Source organism: Gobio gobio (genome assembly GCF_949357685.1).
Source record: "Gobio gobio genome assembly, chromosome: 11".
NCBI lineage: Eukaryota > Metazoa > Chordata > Actinopteri > Cypriniformes > Gobionidae > Gobio > Gobio gobio.
Window position 1 is genome coordinate 19,171,257 of NC_137104.1, and position 13,323 is coordinate 19,184,579.

At 43.1% G+C, this 13,323-nt stretch overlaps 1 protein-coding gene across 2 annotated transcripts in view; it reads right to left on the bottom strand.

Annotated features, from left to right (window-relative positions):
- The window catches only part of ldlrap1a (low density lipoprotein receptor adaptor protein 1a), a 32,733-nt gene that overhangs the window by 3,802 nt on the left and 15,608 nt on the right, over nt 1-13,323 (bottom strand). For both annotated transcript variants that reach the window (XM_079828500.1, XM_079828499.1), the window contains exons 4-7: nt 5,708-5,822; nt 788-860; nt 210-305; nt 10-113 (exon numbers count right to left, since the gene is read on the bottom strand). In XM_079828500.1, coding sequence (XP_079684626.1) covers nt 10-113; nt 210-305; nt 788-860; nt 5,708-5,822 — 388 coding nt within the window. The remainder of the gene's footprint in view (nt 1-9; nt 114-209; nt 306-787; nt 861-5,707; nt 5,823-13,323) is intronic.

Consider the following 13,323-nt stretch of genomic DNA (forward strand, 5'->3'; position numbering starts at 1 on the left):
AGATCTTACCCATAGGGTGGTGGTGGTGTTGTTGTTGGGTTCGGTAGGGTTGTCCACATTTTCTACAGCAGATGAGTAATCTTCAATGTCCAAAAGGTTCTCTGCAGCTACAGCTAAAAACAACAACAACCAAAAACAGCCCATTAATATTGAAGTGCAAAAGGGAGATTTTCTCAAGAGGAGGCAAAGAGATTTTAAGGAGTCAGTACCTCCTCCTTTCAGGCTGGTCAGGCTGACCGATTTCTCTGACTGTGAACTGTTGGACGCCTCTCCAGCTGAATCCCATTTCACATGATGCTCTCTCTCTGAAAGCAGAGCAACAGTAGATCATGAATAATCCTGCTTCAACAAATCAAACAAGTTCATAACAAATAAATGACTTTTCTTGGTGCTTTCGCTGAGCACTGGGTTCTTCTTTGCATTCTTGAAAAACAAAGTTTCTAAAATTATGTGACAAAATATGTAAGGGATTTTTTGAAGGTGATGTATTAACTAGCTCCTGTTTTACAAATACAAATACAAATACAAATACAAATACAAATATATATATATATATATATAAAAAAGTGCATCATTTTGTGTGTGTCCATCATTTCTATAACAAGAAAAGGCAACTAAGCAATGGTCTGAGGGTGTTGATGCTGTTGTTATGGCAGTCAAAGACCCTGTCAGGAGAGCAAATTCTTCAAAACATAGGTGACAAATTATTTTCCACTTGTGAGGCAAGATTCTCTGCTGTTATAAATGACCTCTACATTGTTTTGAGGAGAGATATGATACTCTGTACCTTCTTTGGCAACCTCCCAGAACTCGAAGGCCACTCTGAAGGCCTGAGCCACCGTGAGTGTGACCGCCTGGGCCTGAGGAAACGCAACGGGACAACAGTGAGTCATTCAGACAGGGAGGAGGAGGATGATAATATATACAATGGACAGATACTAAAAAAAAAAAAACAACAACAAAAAAAAAAAGAATATAACACAATATTGCCAAAAGTTTTGGGACACCAACTGCAGTGAATCCATGATAAACCCCTCTAATACTCGCAGTTACAGCTGTGGAGAGTGTTTAATAAGTTGAGTGTATTTGAACACAATGTCGCCGTCTGTCTCGCGATGTTTAGTATTACTTCGATGAAAATGATCTTACAAAATGGAGTTACTTCTGATCAAATCTATTAATGAAACGGAGTTATCATATTATCACGACCACAATGAGAAAATCACATGAAATCCAAACACCAGTCGAATGAGGAAAGACAGCGGCCCAACACTGCATTCACGAGTGCAGGTAAGCACAGATGTTCACCGAGTGAGAGCGAGATAACGTACATGATATCAAAATCATCTAGAGACAAATGCTTCCTTTAAGTTGTCGAGGTTTCAAGAACAGAAAACGCTAAGTGCTATTAGAAACGTCACTTAAAGGGCATAAAACCAAACTCTTGTCAGGCCAATCACATTGTGTATAGAGTCGGTGGGTGGGCTTAACATTATGACGGCAGAGTTGCAGCGGTTCCACTTCCTACTTGTAAACAAAGTTGGCGAACAGCGGTCTTTCGAATCGGCTTTGGCTGCAACTCTGGAAGACTTGGAGTTAAGCTTTTCTTTGAGAAAACAACAAAGAACGGGACTGAAATCATTCTTAAGAAAGGAAGATGTGTTCAGAGTTTTGCCGACTGGATACGGCGAAAATTTAATCTATCAACTAGCTCCGCTTCACCTTCTTCATTGCTCTGGTTGGTTGTAGCGCAATCCTATTGCGTGCAGAGGGAATTTGAAAGTCAACCGTTTATCCCACCCCTCCGATTGAGCCCTGCCAATGGTGAGTTCCCAGACCCAACATCTTGATGTGGGTCTGGCTTGTCAGGCTAATTGCCTACCATAGTGGGAACAAAAAAATACTATGGTAGTCAATGATGGCCAAGATCTGAATGTAAGGGGACGATGGCAAACTTGTAAGGGTTAGATTTTAACTGATAAGTATGCTGCCATCCAAAGGCAAAGCGCAGTAACTACACATTTGGTCAAAATTGAGTTAAGACTTGAAATGGGCTTTGTGACATCTGTTCTGTCTTGTGACAAAGTTTGCTGGTTCAATTTTGTCCAGTTTTAGAGAAACGAGCGTATCAAAATTGCAGTAACTACAAAATCCAAGCCAATACCAAGGCAAACCGCAGTAAGTGATGTTACTGCGTTCTAGCTTTGTTTCCCCGTTTTTGACACCGCAGATACTGCGGTTTCAGCCTTGTCACAATGGGGATTGTATGCGGTTTGCCCCGATCGTAACACACAGAAACAACAAGCCTACCGTGGCACAATCCCGCAGCCAAATGATGGTTGAACTCGCGTTAAAATGCAAATATTCAAAGACTGGTAAGGAAGATAGCAAAATATAAACTCATAGTAAGGCAACTGACAGCTTTATAATCAGTTAACACTGACTAGCAAGCCGCTAGCAAATTTAAGACTTACCTGTGCTGCTCTATTAAAGGCAATATCATCTGACAACGTAATGATAATCCGATTTAATCACGTTGGTGTTTGTTGATTCGGACATCTCTCCGTTTCAGGCAGCTAATCCAATTGTATTGACAGGGGTTACTTCTTCAAAAGTTAGCTGGGTCTGGTAAAGTTATCTTATTAGACAAAGTTACTCTAAAAGTTAGCGGTGTCAGTCAGCAGGTGACAACCGGACGAGCGCAGCCGGGCCGACAGCAAGCACACTAGGTGAAAAAGTACACTTGCATAATGTACTGAAAATACTCTATTTTCACGCACTAATTTCGTAGGCTACTTAATATACAAAAAAAAAAAAGTGCCAATCAGTTTTTTGGATTTCACAGATAGCTAGCTAACAATACATAGGCTAGCTAAGAATACATAATAAATATATTTTAATTATTAATTATAGCTTTAAGGGTGTAGATAGCATAAACAGGAAATTTACATGTTTGAGAAAAGCTTAGAAGTTAGGCTAAAGGGAGAAGAAGCATACGTAAGTTAACTTACTCTCTAACCTCTAATTCTAGGAAATTATATATGGCCATATTAAAGGGATAGTTAAACTGAAAATGAAAATTCTGTATTATATAAAGTTTATTATTACTATAAACATGTATTAAGAAGCATGAAAAAAAGTTGGATGAACACATTTAGTTTGTAGATACTGCACTTTGCCTTTGCAATAGTGTTTCAGTTGTTTAAGGTCATTCCAAGGCAGAGTGCAGTATCTACATTTTGGGGGTCAAAGATCACATCGGTGGTCATGGGTTTTATCTATAAGAAATTTCTTCCTAAGAAGGCAATACATGAATGCGTTACCACTAATCTACCCACAACATGTTTGACTGGCTGGTGTAAAAACTTTAAAGCCATTTTTCTCAGTTTCAGTGTTTGCGTAGTTACTGCACTTAGCCTTTGTAGGGCAGTATGGAGATGTTGGAAGTTATCTGAGGCACTCAAATGCAAGGCGCAGCCCCCCTCCTTCCATCGCACTCAGATATAATTCCCATTTTATCTCTTTTTTTGTCTCTTTCTCATGTTATAGAAACGCTGAAAATGCTGTGAGAAACAACATGTGAATAATGCTTCTTTCTGTAGTCAAGGTCAGCAGGCCTGGGAAGAGTCTAGAGAGTCAGTTAAAATGTTTCCAAATAAAAAACATTTACATGTCGGGAGGGCATATTACGGAATTTTAAGGAAGACCAATGTAGATGAAGATACACAAGAAAGAGTACATTTTTGGTAAAAGGAAGTAGGAACTAAAACCTAGAGTAATTAAGTATTTGACACTTCCAGTTGTGCTGTACTACAAGTGAATGATGTGTGCTACTGGCCGCATATATGCAACAATTTCATAATCTCTGGCATTGATAACAATCACTTATTTATAATAACCATTGAAGTAAAATAAATGAAAAGGTGAGAGATTTTAAAATATATTCATTGTATTGAAAATATTATATACAACGATCAGGCATAACATTATGACCGGTGAAGTGAACACTGATTATCTCTTCATCATGGCACCTGTTAGTGGCCGGGATATATTAGGCAGCAAGTGAACATTTTGTCCTCAAAGTTGATGTCTTAGAAGCAGGAAAAATGGGCAAGTGTAAGGATTTGAGCTAGTTTGACAGGGGCCAAATTGTGATGGCTAGACGACTGGGTCAGAGCATCTCCAAAACTGCAGTTCTTGTGGGGTGTTCCTGGTCTGCAGTGGTCAGTATGTATCAAAAGTGGTCCAAATAATGAACAGTGGTGATTCAGCGACAGGGACATGGCTCATTGATGCACATGGGGAGCGAAGGCTGGCCCATGTGGTCTGATCAAACAGAAAAGCTGCTCAAGAAGTTAATGAAAGTTAAGTTAAGATAGAAAGGTGTCAGAATACACAGTGCGTCGCAGTTTGTTGTGTATGGGGCTGCATAGCTGCAGACAAGTCAGGGTGCCCATGCTGACCCCTGTCCACTGCTGAAAGCACCAACAGTGGGCACGTGAGCATCAGAACTGGACCAAGGAGCAATGGAAGAAGGTGGCCTGATCTGATGACTCACGTTTTCTTTTACATCACGTGGATGGCCGGGTGTGTGTGCACGTCACTTACCTGGGGAACACATGGCACCAGGATGCACTATGGGAAGAAGGCAAGCCGGCGGAGGCAGTGTGATGCTTTGGGCAATGTTCTGCTGGGAAACCTCGGGTCCTGCCATCCATGTGGATGTTACTTTGACACGTACCACCTACCTAAGCATTGTTGCCGACCATGTACAACCTGTCATGGAAAGCTCTTTCAGCAGGATAAGGTGCCCTGCCACAAAGCAAAAATGGTTCAGGAATGGTTTGAGTACAACAGTGACTTGTAGGCATTGACTTGGCCTCCAAATTCCCAAGATGTCAATCCAATCGAGCATCTGTGGCATGTGCTGAACAAACAAGTCCGATCCAACATACAGAACTTAAAGGATCTGCTGCTAACATCTTGGTGCCAGATACCACAGCACACCTTCAGGGGTCTAGTGGAGTCCATGCCTCGACGGATCAGGGCTGTTTTGGCACCAAAAGGGGGACCAAAACAATATTTGGAAGGTGATCATAATGTTATGCCTGATCTATGTATATTTATATAATATAATTTATTATATTATAAATTATATTGGATATATCATATTTATATATATAGTATATAAAGCAAATAAGCTGCGGTCTATCTCAGGGGGTACTCTAAGTAAATAAATAATTAAAGTACATTTTTCAATAATTTAATGACTACCTCTAATTATGAAAATAAATACAAAAATAAATTACTGCTGTAAATTACAATTTGACAGTAAAAAATAATGTTAATTATAATAATTATTTACACTTCCAGTTACAATACTTATATTTATTTTTTGTGTTAAATTATTCACTCAAACTCAAAAGGAATAAACATACGGTGCCTTCAAATGCTGCCTATGTAGGAAAAGCTTTTGAATCTAAACCTCAGCATTTAGCCTTAACAGGCCTATTAACATGTTTTTGGATAGTTGTGCTATGTTGAGAAGAACAGCATGTCCTTCAACAGACAGAAAGTGATCTAGTCAGCTATTATGAAAAACTGTCCTCCTCCTTCATGCTTTGTTTGACTCCTTTTGTTCCAGTCAGAAGTCTTTGTGGTGATGGAAAGATTCACAGCTTTCATAAGGAAAGCATCAAGCACTCACCACTTTCCGCTTGGCACAGAGGAACGCGTGGCATTCCAGGGTCTCATTCTGTTGGTTCTGGGAGATGAAAGCAAACACTTTGTCATGCATCTTGTCAGCTGTGCAGTATGATATCCTGGGAGAAATGGTCACAAAACAGACCAGCGTTAAGGACTTGCAGTCAGGTCGGTGTAAATAAAAATGATGATGTGTTGCAGGGTATATGGAGCAGAGCAGACGCAGACGGTGTTGGAACTTCAAGGACTGTTTACTGTACTACTGTTATGCACTAAAGAACTGACGGCTGCTGTTTTTCTTTAAACAAATAAGGGAAGAGAGATCATGTTGAATTCTAATTATTCAGTTCATTACTTAAACTTTACATGAATTTTGTATCATAATAATCATTTATTATTTATAATAATTAAATGTCCCCACATGTAACTTGTTTCTATAAACTTGCGTGTGTGCGCATACACACACACGTTTGAAAAACATTAGAAAATCATTTTTCAAAAGACGACTCACCAAGGATGCATTTATTTGATGAAGAATACAGTAAAAACAATAATATTATGAAATATTACTCCAATTTAAAACAAGTATTTTAATATATTTTTATAATGCCACATGATCCTTCAGACATCATTCTAATATGCTGATTCTGCTGCTCAACAAACATTTTTTTTTTTCAATGTTGAAAACAGTTTTTGCTGTTTCATATTTTTTTGGAAACCGTGATACACTACCATTTTCGGGGGGGGGGGGGGGGGGGGGGGCTGGAGGCGTATCGTGTGGGCGGAGCTAAAGAATCACGAGCGCGCGCAGCTATTGCGTTAAGAGCGTCTGAAAGCTGTGACAGTTTTCTTTTCCACGTTTAAAGGGTTAGTTCACCCAAAAATGAAAATTCTGTCATTAATTACTCACCCTCATGTCGTTGGACAACCGTAAGACCTCCGTTCATATTCGGAACACAAATGAAGATATTTTTGTTGAAAGCTGATGGCTGAGAAAGGCCTCAGATAGGCCTCCATTGGCATTCAGTACACTTATACTCCCAAGACCGATAAAAGGCACTTAAAATGTCGTTACAAAGTCCATCTCACCACAGTGACTCTACAATAATCTTACGATGCGACGACAATAGTTTTTGTGTGCAAAAAAAAAAAAATCAAAATAACACCTTTATCCAGCTTGTTATTGCCTTCCGCGTGTGCCTCCACGACGCATGCGCGAGAATATGACGTAGCGCCGGGGTTCGGGAATCCATGAAATGCCACTCTAACCCCATTTTGAGCACTACGCTGAGACCTAAAGCACGATCAATGTAGAATCCAACAGCTGAGATACGCGCGTCTTCCTCTGATTGTAAACAAATCACTTCTGGGTCATCTGTCCGAACGCCGGATCTGCGTCATTCTCGCGCATGCGTCGTGGAGGCACACACGGAAGGCAGTAACAAGTTGGAAAAAGGTGTTATTTTGATTTTTTTTGCGCACAAAAACTATTGTCGTCGCATCGTAAGATTATTGTAGAGTCACTGTGGTGAGATGGACTTTGTAACGATGTTTTGAGTGCCTTTTATCCGTCTTGGGAGTATAAGTGTACTGAATGCCAATGGAGGCCTATCTGAAGCCTTTCTCAGCCATCAGCTTTCAACAAAAATATCTTCATTTGTGTTCCGAATATGAACGGAGGTCTTACGGGTCTCGAACGACGTGAGGGTGAGTAATTAATGACAGAATTTTCATTTTTGGGTGAACTAACCCTTTAAGTATGATCCAGAATCAGATCTAGAGGCTGCAATTGAACAGGAGCAGCAGCAGCAACGACTACAGCAGGACGTCTCTGTGGTATGTACTGTAACTGTATATATTTGCTTAGCGGCTTGTCATGTGCGATTTTTACAACATTTGTGTTTATTCATGGTTTATAATGACATAAACCAGGTTTATAAGGACTTAAAGTTAGCAGTAGCAAGCTGAACTGTTTTGCACGTCATGTTTACTTGAGGTGCCCTTACATGCTGATAGATAACAAATCAAAGACATTAGAAGTAGTTTTACTCAGCCAACGCACGACCATGAACCTTAATCGCTGGAACCGCTCCATCTCTCAGCATTAGACGAGCTACAAATCCGGAGTTGAACCGGGCCTCGTTTATAAAACGATCATCGCCGAAATGCGGGGAACAAACAAAAACTCCATCCACGGTCCCATTAACGCTGGGTTTTTATGGAAGCTGTACAGGGTTGTCTTGCCCTGACAACCAAAAACACACTTCTTTGGTGACATTGTTGATTTTGTGAAGTCCTGTTACTGTAGCGCAGCCGGTGACTTCCCTAAAGCGGAGCAAAGCGTGTTAATGGGCGTGCATTTGCTCTCTCGTTCTGGTCGCGTGCGCAAAAAGAAAAGGCTCTTTTCTTCCGTACATTCTACATTCCGCCCTTGCTGACGTCAGATAGAACCATACTCGAAAAAAACTTTCTGAAACCGGAAGTATTTTTGGCACAGAAATACTCTTTAAAACATCCAACTTTTTTTTTTTTTTTTTTTTTTACTTGTCCATGTTTAGAATGGGAATCCAGGTCTTTAACAGTTTAAAAAACTCAGTATGTATGAAACAGCATTTAACCCCCCCCTTTAAGGTTTGGGTTAAGTAATGCCATAAAATAACACTTTTATTCAACAAAGATGTATTAAACTGATCAAAAGTGGCAGCAAAGAGATTTCTAATAAAGGCCGTTCTTTTGAACTTTCTATTCATCAAAAACATTTCAGTTTCCACAAAAATATTTAGCAGCAAAAACGGTTTTCAACATTGATAATGAGAACCATTATTAAGAATTAAACACCATTTAATAATTGAGCGCTAAATCAGCAATTAATCCAAACGAATTGAAAAGATTGTGTGTGGCACACAGATGACAATATCCAAAATCCTTTACCTTGTGGGGAAATTTTTTGGTCAAAAAATGTAAAAAAAATAAAACACGCAAAAACTTTTCTGTGATGGGTAGTTTTAGGGGTAGGGGTAGTGTAGGGGGATAGAAGATACAGATTATACCGTATAAAAAGCATTTTTGTCTACAGAAAGTGACCATAAAACATGAAAACACAACATGTCTGTATGTGTGGAAAGTAGTCTCAACTAGTGTTGTCATGATACCAGAATTTCTAACTTCGATACGATACCTGGAAAAGTATCGATATTCGATACCATTTCCGATACCATGAAGAAAAAAAACACTGCATATACGGTTAAAAAATATATATTTTATATATTTATTTTTTTGTACATCTATTGAAAGTCTAGGCAATCAAAATTTCTTCTGAAGAGATCACGATATGATAAAGCTTTTAAGCTTTTTTTTCATAAGTAAACGTTGATCAATTACCATTACAATTATCGCTTCGGTTACTAACGTAACCTCGGTTCCCTGAGAAGAGGAAATGAGTATTGCATTTAGCTAAACGCTAGGGGAATTTTTTTTCCTCGAGATATTGAAGCAAATTTTTATCCTAAAAATACCAAATAACACGCAGTGCAGCTGCACAGCTCTAAGCAGGAAGCTGCTGCGTGCTGATTGGCTGTGCCGCTGCCACTGCAGGAACCTAGGCGAGACCCCTGGGCGGGACGGACCAATCAGGTCCTTCTATATTCCCGCCACAAGGGGCAACAGAATTTGCATAGCCAAGGGTATATAAGACCCTGTCTCGCCAGGTTAGTCAGGTTAATCGACTGAAGCGACTCCTGAGCAAGCGAAGCACGGCAAGCAAACGCAATACTCGTTCCCTCTACTCAGGGAACCGAGGTTACGTTAGTAACCGAAGCGTTCCCTTTCGAGAGTACTCTCGTATTGCGTTTAGCCAAACGCTAGGGGACCCAAATGCAAAACGCCGTGCTCGCTTAACGGCTCTGAAGCCTGGAGACACCATACCCAAGCCGACCTAAGTGGGACCATAAAATGATATCATGAAAGTCCCAATATGAGCCAGACCTGAGTCGGGCCATTTAATGAGAATAACACGCAAGATACATACATGTATGTATGTATGTATGTATGTATGTATGTATGCATGTATGTATGTATGCATGTATGTATGTATGCATGTATGTATGTATGCATGCATGTATGTATGTATGCATGCATGTATGCATGTATGCATGTATGCATGCATGCATGCATGCATGCATGTATGCATGTATGCATGTATGCATGTATGCATGTATATATATATATATATGTGTATGTACACCAGACATACTCTCACTGAGAGCGCCTGCAGATCACCCACCCGCTTAACTGATGCGATCGCTAGCAGAAAACCGGTCTTTAGTGATAGGAGCTTTAATCTCACCGAATGCAGAGGCTCGAATGTATAGGGACTGAAGGGGGGCGAGGTGGGTGAAGCCTTCTAGCCCCTTTAAGGAAGCGCACGATAAGATCGTTCTTTCCCAGTGACAGTCCGTTCACTTGAATGTGATACGCTGCTATAGCAGCCACATAAACTTTGAGCGTGGAGGGGGAACAACCCGCGTCCAGTAGCTCTTGTAAAAAAGTGAGCACTGACACTTCACTATTATGTGGGGTCAGGCTTCGTGCTGTACACTAGTCCGCAAAAAAAGACTGACCATTTGCCTGAATAGAGCCGCCTGGTCGCGGGGGCTCTAGCTTCAGAAATAGTGTTTAAAACATTTTCAGAGAGGTTCTCATGTACCCGTTGATGGGCCAGACATGAAGCTCCCATAGATAGGGACGGGGATGCCAGATCTGCCGTTTTGCCTGCATGAGGAGGTCTCTCCTCAGCGGTATTGGCCACGGAGCTGTATCTCCGGTGTCTGTTCAACACACATTTTGAAATGCCGGGAATGGCCTGCCAGGCCTCTGCCTTCGAAGCCAGGGGCTGAATTAATTTGTGGGGCGAGTCGCTGAGTAACAGGGACTCGGTGGCCCGATAATGTTGCGTTAAAATGGCGCTTATGAGGGAATTGTTTCCCGCCGCCTGAGTGCAGGGGGCCGGGGGACATTGAATATTGGTGCTTGTGTACAGGCGAGCGCGTTTGAGCACGGGCTCGTTGACTGTGAGGATAGTGTTTCCAGCCACCTGAGTGCAGGGGGCTGGGGAACATGGGGGAGTGATTGAGTGTAGGGGTACATGCTTTAATGCTGGCACACTGCCTACAGAGAAAACTCTTTTTGTGACTCATATGGGTCGCCATGAAAACGCCGTTTGTGTACAGGCGAGCGCGTTTGTTTGCGGACTCGTTGGCTGTGTATGTGATGTTCCCAGCCACCTGATTGAAGGGAGCTGGGGAACGTTTTTGAAGAGAGCGAGGTGGTAAACCGGCCGAAGCGGGTGTTATCCACCTTCTCTTTGTGCCTCTGGCTAGGACGGCTTCGGCGGCTCAGGTTTCAACACATTGCTGGGTCGGGGACCTCGACGCTCTGGCGGTCTGTTGCGGCTCATAGAGCGGGAACGCTGTCTGGGCTTAGAAAACGTGCGAGGCTGGTGAGCTGGTGGCGCCGCCTTGGTGGGCTGGGCTGGTCCAGCTTTAGCGTGCCGGCTAGCAGAGGAGCTGGAACGCTTGGGCAGGAAATGTTGCATTGCCTGTGAAGCCTTTTGCGCCTCGGTGAAGCGTTCCGTGAACCCAACCACGGAAGGACCGAATAGTCCTGAAGGCGACATGGGCACGTCCAGGAAAGGGGTCTTGTACGAGTCTTTCATCTCGGTTAGGTTGAGCCACAAATGGCGCTCCAACACCGTCAAGTTGGACATACATCTGCCGATCGCCTGAGCATTGGCCTTGGTAGCGCGCAGGGCCAAGTCAGTGGAGCTGCGCAGATCCTTCAGAGCCTCGTTATCAGGGACCGACTCATCCAAGGAACGGAGGAGTTTGGCCTGGAAGACCTGAAGCACCGCAATAGAGTGTAGCGCTGAGCGTACGCTCGACCGGCGAGGCTGGAAGTGGTGCGGCAGGCCTTAGATGGGTGCACAGCTTTTGACTGCCATCCTCTGGCGGAGGGCGGGCAAAGGTGTGCAGCGGACACTTCCTCGAGGGGAGGAAGAGCTTGGTATCCTTTTTTCTGAGCGGCATCGACCACCGAGAGAAAAAGAGGATTTGGCGCGAGACGAAAATGGCGCCTTCCACGATTTAGATAGTTCCTCGTGGACTTCTGGGAAGAAGGGAGCGGGCTTTTGAGCGGTCGGTTGGCGACGGTTCTCGAAAAACCACTCATCCAGTCTGCTTCTCGTGGGCTCCTCGGGTTGAGACCAGTCAATGCCGAGGTTGTCCACGGCCTTAGTGAGCAGGCGCATAAGCTCAGCGTCCACTGAGGTTTTGCCGCCGCTGGCAGTCCGCGTCGAAGTGGCGTGCTCCGAGACGGTATCAGACCACCCGCTTTCAGATGCAGCAAGCGAAAGGCTGTCATCCTCCTGCGGTCCGCCGAAGGAAACCGTAGCAGCCGCCAACAGAGGGGAGCTGTGCTGTTCCTCGACGAACATGACCGGCGATGGCGAGGCACGCGGGGAAATGACCAGCGTGTGCTCGTCAGAGCGCTCCGGGGGCCTCTGGTCGCGGCGTTTCTTTTTCCGTGGCTCAAGAGGCTGAGAGCAAGGGACGGGATTCGGGTCAAAACTGGCGAGCCGAGCCGAGCCCGAAAGGTCTGCAGCGCCAGTTCGTCGCACTCCGGGCAGCCGCCCTGGTTGAGTGCAGCCTGCGCGTGGTCTTGTTCGAGACATGACACGCAGATGATGTGCTGATCCTCGTCCGAGAGAAAACCTCTACATGAGACGCAGGAACGAGACATTTGTAAAAAACGTCTCGGCTCTTTTTGTGAGTGTGTAGCAACGGCAAACACACTGAATGGTATTGTATAAAGAATGTGCCGGATGGCGCAGCTGGAAGGCAGGCTGAAGGCAGAGAGCCCGACGTCCTCAGGCTGCGAGTTCCGCTGGGTGCGTGTCAACGGCAGGCTGATCCAGAGCTCCAGTCGCTGAAGGAGAAATAATCTGACTAACCTGGCGAGACAGGGTCTTATATACCCTTGGCTATGCAAATTCTGTTGCCCCTTGTGGTGGGAATATAGAAGGACCTGATTGGTCCGTCCCGCCCAGCGGTCTCGCCATAGGTTCCTGCAGTGGCAGCGGCACAGCCAATCAGCATGCAGCAGCTTCCTGCTGAGAGCTGTGCAGCTGCACTGCGTGTTATATGGTATTTTTAGGATAAAAATTTGCTTCAATATCTAGAGGAAAAGGAATTCCCCTAGCGTTTAGCTAAACGCAATACGAGAGTACTCTCGAAAGGGAACTCACAAATATTTGCTAAATCAATGTATTTTTTACAAAGGGGTAATTTTGTAGCAAAAGCTTACACACAGCACAAGGAAGCTTGATTTTAAATGGTAAACTGAATTTACAAAGACAGGTAAACAGTAATAAAATAAGAACAAAAACAAATTACTAACAATTGAATAAAGTTACTTTATTTTTTCAGGTAGGTCTAACAGTGTATTTTTTTATTCAGTTTTTTACCTGAATACTAAAGTAATCCAATTTAAAATAATATTGTATAATCTTCACTGTAAAAAATTAAATACAGATTAATCCATTAAAGTTACACAAGTTAATCAGTC